Raw genomic sequence first — 15,149 nt, forward strand, 5'->3', positions numbered from 1 at the left:
TTACCCGGAAGTAAACACTTCCAGGTTTGCCGCGTTCGTAACCCGCGCCGTTGGCAACCCACAGCGAACGCAACCCGAGGTACGACTATAATTTGCTGCTTGGATCTCAGCCCTGCCAGCAACTGTGCTGCAGCATTCAGAATGAGTCCAACCTTGAAATTACCAACACCTGGACTCCTGTGACCACAATTATGGTTGCAGCAGTCGTGTTCAGCTGAAGGTGGTAAAAGATGCTCCTAGCCACCGAGGCTACCTGTGTCTCCAGTGGCAAAGGTGGATTCAGGAGCACAGTCAAACTGCATATCTGCCCCTTCAGAAGGAATGCAACCATGTCCAGGTCAGGCAAAGTTCACAAACATGACAGCCGCTCACCCACAGAGCTCAGTCTTGCCCGGAGTCAGACTTTGTTTATTTCTCCTCATCCAGTGCACCACTGCAACCGGGCACTGATCCAGGGTCTGCACAGCCTCTTCTGAGTCAGATGTGATGGGGAAACAGAGCTGAGTGTCCTCGGCACAGTGATGGCACCTTGCCCTAAATCTGCTAATGACCACTCTCCCAAGTGCTTCATTTAGATATTAAATAGCATTGGAAACAAAACAGCGTTGGCTTTCAGGATGCTAAAAAACATTCTCCTAGTGCTACTCTCCAGACTCAAGACTCGGAGGCAGGGAGCAGAACCACTGTAACACAATGCCCACAATGTAAACCAACAGAGCCAGTCCAAGAAGATACCACGGTCACAATGGTATCAAAAAGCCACAGAGAAATTGAGAAAAGGAGAGAGAGAGAGCAAGGTCACACTCCCCTTGTCCCATTGTCAATAAAGGTCCTCCATCAGGGCGATCAATTTGTTCCCATGGCTAAGTCTGAATCCTGATTTGAATGTGTCTGTTCAATCGTACCTTGGAAGTCAAACGGAATCCATTCCGAAGTCTGTCCGACTTCCAAAACATTAAGAAACCAAAGTGTGGCTTCTGATTGGCTGCAGGAAGCTCCTGCAGCCAATCGGAAGCCGCCAAAACGCCATCAGACATTCGGCTTCCAAAAATAGTTCACAAACGGTAATAGTCACTTCCGGGTTTGCAGCGTTCAGGAGCCGAAACTTTTGAGAACTAAGCTGTTCGAAAACCAAGGTAAGACTGTATTATCCATGAATGCCTGAACTTGTTCCACCAGAACCGTCTACCAACCTCCCTAAATAGGGGGTGTATGTGGCTGGTTGGTAGCTAGTTCGTCCAAACCAATGGGTCCAGTACTAGTTTATTTAGAACTGGCTGGACCAGCGCCTTCTCCAAGGTGACAAGGACCACCCCAACATGCAGCAAAGCATTAACCACACTCTGGACCCAACCAGTCATCGCTCCACTGCTAGAGTTAGTAAGCTAAGAGAAACAGGGATCAAGGGGGCAACACGGCTGGACAGAGAACTGAAAGCACCTATGTGAAAAGTGATCCCACCACACATCGGGGCTTGACCATTGGAACCTGCCACAAATGCAGAGATAAAGCAACTTTATCATCAAAATGTGCAGCCAGCAATGCGAGTCAGCAGTTCCAAACTGCATGGAAGAGCTCTAGTGATGAGCTGCTTCAGGCACAAAATGCGTCTTCTTCAATGCCTCGTAAGCAAAATGATGCACAGTAGTCTTCAGTTGACACCTCAAGGAACTTTTTGCACCACTTGAGCTCTAGACTTTGTCCAGCCTTTTTTATAGCCTGCAGCTCCTCCAAATACCAGGGAGCATACTGGGCTCTACAACACCGAAGAGGACACTCAGGAGTGATTGTGTCTCATCTCACCGTTCCACAATGAAACCAAGACTTGGACAAGATCATCAGCCTTCTCTGCTGCCAAGTTCCCCAGAACATTCATGAATCCATCAGTTTCCATCAGACTTCAGGGCAGACCCTCCGAATGGCCCACCACAGTTGCAGAGGGGAACTGCCATCACCAATCCAAACTTTACCAGATGGTGGTCCAACCATGACAATGGTTTGCCCTGGACACACCTCAACTTCAGGCCACGCCTCACATCACTCTGGTTAAAGTCTGTAAATTAAGGGCAGTATGACAGCCCTTGAGACAGCCCCATGGTGGTTGTGGAGGCCATGAAGTTCTGAGTTAGACCTATAGCAGCCTCTGTGTGGATATTAAAGTCACTTAGGGCTTCCAACACCAGGCTAGAAATCACTTTGGCCAACTCAGTCTGGGAGGCTGCTGGGCAGAAAAGTGGTTGGTACACCCCCAGTATGCTCCCCTGGCCCAATACCAGGTGCAAAGGTCCTCTAAGCCCACCTGAAGATCAATAGTTTTTTTGGTAAAGGGGATGGAAGTCCTATGGACGATGGTGACACACAGACCCAGATTCTCTAGTTTGGCTTAGTGCTGCACTATGTCCCAAGGTGACAGAGCTGAGTTGGTCAGACCCACCCAGCTCGCCCACCCAGGTCTCAGTATGCACACCAAGTCGGCCCCTACAACCTCAATCAAATGGTGGTTAAGTATGGTCTTATTATGTAATTAAGCAGCAGCAATGCCAGACCGGGATGCGGGTGGTGCTGTGGGTTAAACCACAGAGCCTAGTGCTTGCTGATCAGAAGGTTGGCGGTTTGAATCCCCGTGACAGGGTGAGCTCCCGTTGCTCGGTCCCAGCTCCTGTCCACCTAGCAGTTCGAAAGCACGTCAAAGTACAAGTAGATAAATAGGTACCGCTCCAGCGGGAAGGTAAACGGTGTTTCCGTGCGCTGCTCTGGTTCGCCAGAAGCAGCTTAGTCATGCTGGCCACATGACCTGGAAGCAGTACGCTGGCTCCCTCGGCCAATAAAGCCAGATGAGCGCATCAACCCCAGAGTCAGACACAACTGGACCTAATGGTCAGGGGTCCCTTTACCTTTTTACTGCCAGACCAGACAGTTCAGCCCATAAGCCACCAGGTACTTCTGGAAGCAGAGCAGCTAAGAAGCAAAGCGTCTAGACCTCTGCCCCAGATGGTAGCCAACCCCTCTTTCCAAACAACAGCTCCCCTTACCCACAACAACCAAAAATAAAGCAGCACACAAATAATGTTGGGAAATGCTTTTCGGCATCTTCCATGGCAAGTTAAGTTTTGCCCCTAGAGCAACAGACAGCCATATTCTAACACTCAGTGGGCAAGAAGAAGGCCCACCCCCATTGAAGAATCTTGGCTTCTATTTAATGACGATGCTGTCTTCCTGCCATTGCGTAGGCTGCCTCTCAATGTCTTTATCACCGCCATGTGATAAAGGGTACATCCAAGTTCACAATCGAAACATTTCAACTAATGGGCACTAAACACGCATTTCCCTGCTAACTTGCTTGTGACAAAGCTCATACTTCGGGTATTTAAATCAGGAATCTACATTACAGTCCCCATGGGGGGGAAATGACTTGCATTCGCTATAAAAATATGCCACCCAGTCCCTCTTTCTAGTTTTTGAGATATTTAAAAAAAAAAATTGAGAAAGTATCTTACTAAGTTTCTGGACTGCCCCTTTCAACTTGCTGCTGTTTCCAGAGAGACCACGTTCATTCTGCATCCATGAAACGACTACAGGTCAGGAACAGATAATTTACAGTCAGGATATTTTGGGCTTGGGCAGAACAATCCAATGGGGCAAGGAAGGGATGAATTTGTGGGGCAAGAACCACTAAATTCAGAACTCTCTGGGCTCATGCCAGAAGGTGGCAGGGGGCAGAGTTTTCTCCGTTTCGTGTTTTTCCTCCCAGTGGTATCAATCTGAAGGCAAACGGGGGCATATCCAGGAAAAAAGCAGGCTTTAGACCCAGCAAATCTGAAGTCTCCCTCCAACACCCACCTCTCTACCGCTGGAGCAATGGTGGTTGCAGAAGAGAAATATAGTACCACTACCGCAAGGCTCCTCCCGTCCAGCTGCAGAGAGATCCACTATACCCTACCGTTCCTGGAACACCCTCCCAGGGAACATAGTTTCGCACCCTAAAAATACAACCTCTTGCAATTCCAATGTACTTTCCACGCCATGCTGACCCTGTTGTATCTCAGCAATGTCTACCAATCTGCCAGTGTGCATGTGCTTCCTTCCCTTAATGCTATAAATTCTCTGTCGGTATTTCAGTTTTCTTTTATTAAACTTGATAATTTACTTAAGAGTTAGATTTTGCCTGGATTTCTAAGTATATACTACATCTTCTGAGTTATGTGGCTGGTCACACACTGCCAAGGTGTTGCCCAGAAGCTCAGTACACCTGGATGAGTTTTGGATTAATACTAGCAAAGAAAAGAACTTGACTTTCAGCCAAAAAAGTTGCTAACTGTGCTTAGATTGGGCTTCCTTCTTGCTTTTATGGAACGTTGGTGGCAACACAACAGGGGGAGAGATTACATACTAAAACTACCTAGAAACAGTAAATAGAAGTTATCGAATCTGGATCTGAAGGGAGGAGAGAAAGAAAACCCCAGGTGTCAGCAGCCCAGACTTGTGACAATCGCCCTCTTGGATTTGGCAATTAGATTAAACGGCAGTCTTTGGGGCAAGCATAGGGAACTGGATCAGGTCAGTGGGCTGGAACCAGATCTTCTGCAAACCCCATGAGCCATTTTGACAGGAGAACGAAGCTGCCCACCTGACAGTCACCTGATGTCACCATTATGTCAGGTGAAGCACTCCCGTTTGCTGAGACTCTGCCTACCTGCTAGGCGCAGACAATCAGCTGATCGTGGAAAGCCTGAAAACCCTGCTTTCGGCAAAGATCTTCATCTTTGCCTTCCCCACACCTGATGTCTTGTATGATGTCAGGTGGGGGACAGGTGGCCATGGCCTGGGGATAACAGCCTTGCAGGCTAAATTAGGATCCCCATCAGGCCTAACTAGAGTACAGGGTGTGCAAAGTTTAAGCTCAAATTTCTGCTTAATTTGAAATTCACTGAGTAGCCTTGGATAATCAACATGCCATATCTTCCAGCACAAAGGAGGCCACTGGGATAAAGGTGTGCTACAAAGGTCCTGTGGGCTTCATTTGTTCCTAACATCTGCCTCCTCTCTGGAAATACAGTCAAATCTCAGTTGTCAAACATAATCCATTCCGGAAGCCCGTTTGGCTTCCAAAATGTTCAACAACCGAGGTGCAGCTTCCAATTGGTTGCAGGACCTTCCGGCACTCAAGCGGAAGCCGCATCAGACATTCAGCTTCCGAAAAACGTTTGAAAACTGGAGGATTTGTGGGGCCTGCCTGGTATTTTGACATGAGTAGAATGTATGCTTTTATTTAAAATGCATCTCTGGATTATTTGTGGGGCATAGGAATTTGTTCATTTCCCGCCCCCCTTCAAAATATAGTCTAGCCCCCTCCCACAAGGTCTGAGGGACAGTGGACCGGCCCTCTGCTGAAAAAGTTTCCTGGCGCCTGCTCAAGACAATGCCCCCCCCAAACCAGACTTAAAGTCACAAACTGCCATCTTCAAAGCCACAAATCAAAGCTAGTATTCCCCCCCCCCGAAAGGGGGCTGTCAAATTTACTTGCTGCACAAATGTGCTGAGAATTCAGACACAGCTTTGCCATTCGTAAATATCAGGTGCTCAAATCTGACCTTCCCTCTTAACAAACACCAGCAACAAGCCAATGCAACAGGTAATCTGAACCGGTACCTCAAGGTCTGGTTTCAGTAGCAGCCTGTGGGGCTGCCCTCCCAACCTTGGCATCAGTACAGTACAGCTTACCCAAGGAGACCGGGAGTGGGAGAACAGCTGTGGCACCAGGGCCGCATGGGCACATCATCACGAGGTGCTGAGGTGCCCAGGCAGTCACAATCTCACTGCCACCCTGTGATGCCCTGGCCCCTGGTAAACTGCAGCTTTAATATCAGCATCAAGAGAAGAGTTCCATGCCACCACATGGACTGCTATTGTCTCATTTTATTGTATCTTTTTTTTTTTAAGGGTGTATCGCAATAGTAAAAGGAAATGGCAACATACCAAATCCTGAGAAGCACAAATGCACTACAGTTCCAGGCCTGCGATCCATTCGCCATCTACCAAAAGCTCCTTAAGGCCTCCACACCCAGTGCTGGATTTATGTATAAGCTAAACAAGCTATAGCTTAGAGCCCCACTCTCTTGGGGATCCCCAAAAAATTTAAAGGAAAAAAAACCCTGGATGTATATTTCCAAAATATAAGGGGAAAAAACAAATAAAATAAAACCTACAAACAGCAACAGTGTTTTGTGTTGTGTAGGCTCCTATGATGTAAGTCATGGCCCCCACCTGCTAGCCTGCTCCCTAAAATATCACTGGTCTGCTCATTTCTATATACAGTCATACCTCTGGCTGCGTTTGCTGCGGGTTGTGTTTGTCATGGGATACAAACGCACCGGACCTGGAAGTACCGGAACGGGTTACTTCTGGGTTCGGCGTTTCGCACATGCGCAGAATCATGAAATAGCACTTTGCGCATGCGCTGAAGCATGCCGCGCACATGCGCAGACGCAGCATTTCAGGTTGCGCTCTGCTCATGTTGCGAACGGGCCTCCAGAATGGATCCCGTTCGCAACCAGAGGTACCACTGTATAGGGTGCCTACAGTTGGCATGGACTGGTTGTGTGGCAACATGTGCAAATGGCTTTAGATACCTATTAGGTCCATAAATTACTATATAGCATATATTCAACAAAGGACAGCTGGACATATAAAGGGCCCCATTACCTTCAGTAGCTTAGGGCCTCATCAAACCTAAATCCGGCCCCGTCCACAACAAACAGAGAATTAACTGGTCTTTAGAGGGATGCTTCCACTGGTCTGGAGGAGCAGTCAGCAAGGAGGGCACAGCTGCACACTCAAGCCCTCCTGGCAGATGAGTTCCTGCCATTTGCCAAGGAGGATCAGGGGAGGGACGAGGGCCACACAGTGCCAACCTTTCCACTGCTTCACCCCTCTTCCTCCTCCTAAGTGGCAGTCACTTTGCTACCAGGAAGCTGTCCACCGCCACTACTGAGTGCTTCTCAGATTCCAGATGGCCCTTCTTCTAGCCACTGAAAAATCCCCATGGATTTCTCTACTCCCAGTTTAAAGCCATCTAACCGGGTGCCCATTGCCACTTTTTATGGCAGCAAATTCCAATAATAATAATCATAATCATACTCATAATATTTATACCCCACCCATCTGGTTGGGTTTCCCCAGCCACTCTGAGCGGCTCCCAACAGAATATTAAAAACACGATAAACCATCAAACATTAAAAACTTCCCTGAACAGGGTTGCCTTCAGATGTCTTCTAAAAGTTGTTTATTTCCTTGACATCTGATGGGAGGGCATTCCACAGGGCGAGAGCCACTACCAAGAAGGTCCTCTGCCTGGTTCCCTGTAACCTCACTTCTCACTGTGAGGGAACCGCCAGAAGGCCCTCACAGCTGGACCTCTGTGTCCGGGCAGAACAATGGGGGTGGAGACCTGCCTTCAGGTATACTGGACCGAGGCCATTTAGGGCTTTAAAGGTCAGCACCAACACTTTGAATTGTGCTCAGAAATGTACTGGGAGCCAATGTAGGTCTTTCAGGACTGGTGTTATATGGTCTCGGCGGCTACTCCCAGCCACCTGTCTAGCTGCATTGTACAAAGGAACACTTTTTATTTTGTTTGTCCTGAATCGATTACTCATTAGTTTCCAATCAAGGAAGGTGGTCCAACCCCACCCCACCCCCCCACCCAACTTGAACACCCGTTGCTGGATTTTTGCACCTTTCCCAGCAACACAATATTACTTTTTTGGCCAGAACAATATACAATATTCCGAAGTAGACAGCACCGTAGATTTACATACAGGCATTACAATATGAGCAATTTCATTGTTGTCTCTCTTTGCTAAGCAAGGAACTGCAGAATCAAAGTTAAGAGGGTCAAATCACTCCAGGATGCTTGGGAGTTGTTAAAAAGCACAAGACTAGAAGCTCAATGGGAGTGTGTACCACAGATCAGGAAAGGTACCATGAGAGTCAAACAACCTATTAAAGGCAAGAAGGGCTTCTTTAAAAAAAAAAAAAAGTCTTGGCCAAAAAAAAGTTAAGAGAAAGTATTTTTTCACATGGCGTATAGTTAAAGCCACTGCTTTAAAATCCACTAAGGCAGGAGCGTCTACCACATTCTAGGATTGTCAGAAGTGAAGTGAAGTGTAGGTGGGTTCTCACGAGGCAAGACACAGTAATAACAGCAAGAACCTTTATTGAACTAACAGAACTGGACTACAGGGGGCAAAGCAACTTCTTATATACATTTCTGAAGGCCTGGGCCACTCCCACTCCTAACGTGATTGGCTGTCTAAACTTCCAAGCTGCGAATCATGACTCTGAGCTTAAGGGCCAATGGCAGAGGCCCAAATCTTGAAATGTTCTGTGATTGGATATCATGTATCGAATCAGAACACAGGGGCTCAGAGTCCTTAGTCCAGACTCAAGCTCAGGCAAACACAGACCACTGAATACATAATGTTTTGTCTAAATCCTTAGTCTTGTAATCTGGAGAAAGAGAAAACAAGTTTGTCCAATCTTCTATGTAACAGTAACATTTGAAGATGAGTACCAGATTGCCCCCTACTTCTCTTTCAACTATGCCAAACATATTCGCCTCCTTCATGGGATTTGGGTCTCCAGCCATCTTTTTCCACAGCTTCCGCCTTATGACGTTGACGTTTTTACCGAGCTATCCACCACAATTTCAGATTAAGTCACTGCCACTTCTGACTCCATCACTGTACATGGAGTTTTGGAGTTCTGTTTGCCCTGATGTACCTCACTTTACACTATCCCATTTGCCATTTGGTTGACCATCAACTCAGTTTGAATGGAACCAGTTGGATCTCTTCAAACGCTGCTTGGTGGTTGTTGTTTTTTATTGTACTGTGGTTTGTGGTGATGTCTGAGTCAAACCAGAGCCAGGATCTCTCCCTCTCCCCCCCCCCACCGCCACATTGTCTTACCTGTGATTTTGTCTCTAACCAGCTTGCAGGATTCAATCTCTCCAATACTTCCAAAGAGGCTCTTGAATTCTTCCTGTGTCATGTTCTGGGGTAGGTAGTTGACTATGAGGTTAGTTTTGGAGTCATCAGTGGCGCCGTTGGCACTAATCAGTGGCCCGTTGGGGAGGGAACTGTTGCTTGTGGGACCATTGGACACTTGGGTCTCCATTGTGCTGATTATCTGCTGAAAACAAGAGGGAGTGGGGGGAGGGGGTTACTGTTATGAAGGAACTGAAAGCAGAACCCAACAATCTGTGTCAGGCTTGGGTGTTTCTGCTTGCAACTTCAGGGATGTTGGGATGGGAAGGGTTTGGTTGGCCATTGGTTTGCCTGGATGGATCAGGGTTCCTGTTTTGACCCATCCAGAAGTTCCTTTGACAAGCTTTGTTTTGTTGGAGAGGCATTTTGCCTGCTGGCTACTCAGGTACCACTTATCCCACTGAGTCAAGATGTAGGCGATGAATACATGTGAGGTGCAGCACACAAAAGGCATTCTACAACTATTTATTATTGAATTTGCACTTATTTTTATTTATAGCCCATTCCATGTCAAGGGCCCAGGACAGGAGACAATACATTAAATCACACACCCCCTCCAAAAATAAAATAAAATTACACAGGTTAAATGGCATATTCCATGGTCATCAAAAGCCCATTTAAACAAACAAACAAACAAACAAAGCAGTATTTTTTTTCAAAGTTGCAAGGGAATGCTGGAGTTGAGGACAGACATGGAGAACACCCTTCCCCATTAATAAATGCACCAGCCGTGAAGAAACGTCGGGTCAGATGAGCCACATGTTTGCTTCCTTACACACAACCAAGGTTACCAACCCTGGTATAACCTTGTGGGATCTGGAACACCGAGCAGTACAGTCCTGAAAGCCATTTTCAACACAGGGGTGGAACCGCAGATGTATGAAGTGATGAATACAGGCAAGAAGAAAAACCTGCCCATTGCTCATTTGTATATGCTGATCCACATGAAGTAGGAGCATTTCAAACTATCCCAAAGTACCTCTGACTGGCAGAGAGAGAGAGAGAGAGAGAGAGAGAGAGAGAGAGAGAAGAATAGTACTGCACCTGAATGTCCTGAACTTCCACACTGTCAGCCACAGCTCCCCATCCATCCATAGATATATCCCACATAGGGACACTGGTGGCGCTGTGGTCTAAACCACTGAGCCTTTGGGGCTTGCCGATCAGAAGGTCGGCAGTTCGAATTCGCACAATGGGGTGAGCTCCTGTTGCTCTGTCCCAGCTCCTGCCAACCTAGCAGTTTGAAAGCACGCCAGTGCAAATAGATAAATAGGTGGCAGGAAGGTAAACGACGTTTCCGTGCGCTCTGACACTCATCACAGTGTACCATTGCGCCAGAAGCGGTTTAGTCATGCTGGCTGCATGGCCTGGAAAGCTGTCTGTGGACAAACACCAGCTCCCTCAGTCTGTAAAGCCAGATGAGCGCCACAACCCCATAGTCACCTTTGACTGGACTTAACCATCCAGGGGTCCTTTACCTTTTATGTCCCACATGCATAGATATATATGTTCCCCATCACTACAGTCAGAAGTCACACAGTCTTTGGCAACTTCATATGGCTCCTGTCACCATTTTTTCATTTGCATCAATGAATCCATTTAAATGTACAGTTCATCAATTCAGCAACAGCCTGTTGCCCAGAGTTGGGAGCATGATGGGGAAATCAGTTGCATCTGCAGAACAACCCACCTTCTAGGAATTCTACAGGTGCCTCCCTCCAGCAATAGTGGCACAATTCAGTTTCCTCCTCCCACGTTTGTCCTGATTTTCCACAAAGCCTCTGTGCCCGGGCTCAGTTCCCTTTTGCCTTCCAGCAGACTTCCGTTCTGCTAGCAGTGCAATGGCTCCCTGTTAAACTATTGATCAGGCCATCGATTCTGCTATTATCTCCAGCTTCAGGCCAGGATTGCATAGCATCAAAGAAAAATGCTTTGCTGCCTGCAGGACCTGTCATTAATTCTGCTTCCGAAGACAATCAATGACATGCAATTTCACTATCAATACATATTCCCCGCCCCCCGCAATGGCTTTGAGAACTCAGCGTCAAAAATCCAAAAATAAGAGAGGGAAAGGACTCAGGCTTCCAGACTGCACTCCACCATGGTGGCTGTTTGCACCATCATTTTTAACGTCTTGAAATCAATACTAGATGGGTTTCTCAGAGTACTGGTGTGCTGAGTCTCGAACGCTCTAACGTGTGCATTTGTAATTTCACCACATCTTGGTTCAAGCTACCTTAGGATATCCGATACATGATGAGAGACACACGGAGACTTCCATCCTGGGCCAATTGCCTTTAATATGCTCAAAAGCGCTGCATGAAAAAGGGCCTTTGCTACATGACCTGGGGCTCCTTGGGATTTCAATATCTGAATCAATCCCATGTTGTTCTATTTTGGGTTGGACACTGTGGCCTCTCCAGACTGGGCTTTGTATTGGGGGTTCATGGCTCAGGTCTCATCTCCCTCTTTGTGGAGCGAGTGGGTTTATGCCCTTTGCCTGAGTTTTTTTTATCCTAGGTACATAAAGCTGTCACGGCCAAGTGCTTTCTTTCAAAATGGCTCCGCATCACACAGCCTGCAGTCGCTCTCCCTAGTTCTGTGTAGCAGCAAATAATCTGCTGACCAGCCTCCACCAATGATTCTGCACAACGCAAGCAGCCGGCTTCCCTGCTTCAGTTTTCAACTCAACCCAGCCCCACCCGAAAGTATCACCAGCAGGAAGGGAAGAAAGCAGCACTGCCACGATGCTGCAAACAGAGCGGACATTACACAGTATCAGGGGAGTAGCAAGGGGGTGCGTAGGGGGCAGGGCGACCCAGGTTCCATAATGGAGGGGGCGACAAATTATCAAGGAACAATTACTGCCCTATTAGGGCGGTTCATTAAAAAACTTTTTTCTTTTAAATGCCTGCTCCGAAGGTCTTATCTAACTATACTAGGGATTATATAGCTATATATGAAATTTCATACATATCGGTTAATATCTTGACCCTCTTCCACCAAAATAGCTGTTTACTTGGCTGTTTTCCTATGTCGTGAAGGCTGAAATTTCAGTTCAGTGGAGCGCTTACTGCTCCCAACCCTAACCCTGTGGAAAGCCATCTAATTAGACTTTAATTTGATTGTGAGATGTTTTTAGGAGGTAATTTAATTATTGTTTGATTTTATACCAATGTTATGTATCTGATGTTAGTCACCCTGAACCTGACTTCGGCCGGGGAGGGCGGGATATAAATAAAAGTTATTATTATTATGATTACTTGTTATTATTCCTTTGTAAGAAAATATGAAATAACGTAAAACCATTACGTTACGTTAGTGGTTTAACCCACAGCGCCGCCTGGGCCTAATATACCTAGGGCTTCATAGGTCATAACCAGAATCTTATTCCAAAGTTTTGGGGTCACAGCAAGCAGCAGAAGACATTGTGGGGCAGCAATGTTCACTTCACCTCCAGTCTATAATATCACTGCTGCTTACCAGGAGGCAGTGTTCAGGTCTGTGTGCCCCCCAACCCCACCCAACTCTCTTCAACTCTGGGAGTTAGCAGTGCAAGGGGATGAACAGCACCATGCAGGGAGCCAGATTTGCAGGATCACTACCCTACAGTGATTCCCAGACATATTTTGTTTAACCACTAGTTTAAAAACTCCAACTCATCCTGAGCCACTGTAGCTTCCCTGTAGAATCAAACCCCCGGCAACCCTTCTTGATTTCTTGTCTCCTTCATCAACAAACCTTACAACGGTGGGATGCCCCTCTGCTAGACACGTGTGTGTGTGTGTGTGTGTGTGTTGTAGCTGTCAACCCTCCCTGCTGTTCCCCACTGCTATATACATAGCTGTCAACCGTCCCTGTTGTTTCCCAATGCTATAATAAGGGAATTTCCCGCAAAAAAGCGAAAGGTTGACAGCTATGGGTCACAACCTCAGCCTCCTCCTACTGAGTGTCCAAGAAGTTGGTTCATGCTATTGCAGAAGGGTTACATCAGTTCTGTAATTCCATCCTTTATAATGCAGACTGACATGTTAAAGTAACTTGTTTTCATCTTGGAAGTCAAGTAATGGGCTCCTTAAGGCTACAAGCCTAAAGGGCAATCCTGTGCAGGTTTTGTCACCAGTAATGCCCAGTGTATTCAACAGGATTCACTCCCCATTAAGCATGCTTAGGACTGTGGCTTTAACTGCAGGTACTGAACTCAATGGGACTTAATTGTGAGTAGAAGATATGCTGAATCAAAACCATGCTGCAGAATATCAAGACAGGTACTTGATGCAGTAAACAGGTCATTCTGGTATCACAAACAGGACCCTGGCAAAAGTAGAAATCCCAGTTCAATGGGGGGGAAATGCATGCTAGAATTTGTATGCCGATGATGGCATTGCGTGGCTGCTGTGAAGACTCTGCCTGCCTGAGGAGCACCAAGCATTCCTCATCTCCTTAGGCAAGACGTGTTCTCATGACCCAGCACCCTCGTTGCACTTCACTGTGCTCACTTTTAATTTCCAGAATAATTTTAAAAGCTGTGGAAGTCCAGCTTAGACATAACAGAATGTCAAATGCTTCTCACCAGAGACAGCATGCGCAAGGGGGGAAATAATCAAATTATTTATGTAACACAGAGAAAGAAATGGATGCGAGGATGGAGCTGACAGAAGCAATTGTCCAGAAACTCTTTTTTTTCCTTCCCAAATCCAAACCTTATCTTTGCTGGGCCAACATACATTAGAGCCTAGAGTGTTTAACCATATATTACCTTATCTTACGGTAATTGTGCTAGGGTGTTGTTGTTGTTGTTGTTTGTTTGTTTGTTTTTGGATTTGGATTTGATATCCCGCTTTATCACTACCCGAAGGAGTCTCAAAGCGGCTAACATTCTCCTTTCCCTTCCTCCCCCACAACAAACACTCTGTGAGGTGAGTGGGGCTGAGAGACTTCAAAGAAGTGTGACTAGCCCAAGGTCACCCAGCAGCTGCATGTGGAGGAGCGGAGATGCGAACCCGGTTCACCAGATTATGAGCCTACTGCTCTTAACAACTACACAACACTGGCTCTTTTGCTTTTGCTTTTGCCCCAGACATGGTGCAAAATAGCTTTCGAGTCCAGGATATGTTCTGTGGACAGAGATGCACCTGCAGAACACTGTGCTGTCCCAGAGATTTAAGAAAAATAAGCATTGCCTCCCTCCTGGATGCAAGATGTTCATTTGCAAAGGACAGCAGCAGGAGTGCCGCTGCTCCTTCTTAATAGCTGTGCAGAAGAGGGAGATTTGGCAGGTGCAGCCTGTAAATCAGGGGTGAGCAAAGCTGCACCTGCTGAAATTTTCTTTTTTTACATGACTGTTAAAAGGAGATGAAGTCCTGCTCCCCTTTGCACCCGGGTACAACCAGGTTCAGGAAGGTTACTAAGTTGGGAACTGATGGCTGATCGCCGAAGAATTGATGCTTTTGAATTATGGTGCTGGAGGAGACTCTTGAGAGTCCCATGGAATACAAGAAGATCAAACCTATCCATTCTGAAGGAAATCAGCCCTGAGTGCTCACTGGAAGGACAGATCCTGAAGCTGAGGCTCCAATACTTTGGCCACCTCATGAGAAGAGAAGACTCCCTGGAAAAGACCCTGATGTTGGGAAAGATGGACGGCACAAGGAGAAGGGGACGACAGAGGATGAGATGGTTGGACAATGTTCTCGAAACTACCAACATGAATTTGACGAAACTGTGGGAGGCAGTGGAAGACAGGAGTGCCTGGCGTGCTCTGGTCCATGGGGTCACGAAGAGTCGGACATGACTAAACGACTAAACAACAACAACAAAAGCAGCAGAAATATGCATGGTTCTTTCATTTCAGGACAGGGGGTCAGCTATGTGATGCAGTGTTTTGAGTATTGGGTTTCAAATTAAAAAGCACCACCTCAAATTCCCACTTAGTGCTGAAGCTTGCTAGATCTCGAGTGTCAAGCTGCTAGCTCTCAGTGTCATCACTTGAGTTCTAAGATGGAAGAAATGAAACAAGTGAGCAGAAGAGATGTCATGAGACTAAAGTACAACTCTGAGCTTCCTGGAAGAGTGAGGTACAAATTACTTCCGTCTCAGTGT

General features: G+C 46.8%; 1 protein-coding gene across 5 annotated transcripts in view; it reads right to left on the reverse strand.

The window, feature by feature from the left end:
* Positions 1 to 15,149, reverse strand: part of ELAVL3 (ELAV like RNA binding protein 3) — a 70,158-nt gene that overhangs the window by 23,652 nt on the left and 31,357 nt on the right. For 4 of the 5 annotated variants that reach the window (XM_033173302.1, XM_033173299.1, XM_033173304.1 and 1 more), the window contains exon 2: positions 8,970 to 9,192. In XM_033173302.1, coding sequence (XP_033029193.1) covers positions 8,970 to 9,192 — 223 coding nt within the window. The remainder of the gene's footprint in view (positions 1 to 8,969; positions 9,193 to 15,149) is intronic. The other variant, XM_033173301.1, reaches the window with a different exon arrangement.

Source organism: Lacerta agilis, chromosome 16 (assembly GCF_009819535.1).
Source record: "Lacerta agilis isolate rLacAgi1 chromosome 16, rLacAgi1.pri, whole genome shotgun sequence".
Taxonomy (NCBI): Eukaryota; Metazoa; Chordata; class Lepidosauria; order Squamata; family Lacertidae; genus Lacerta; species Lacerta agilis.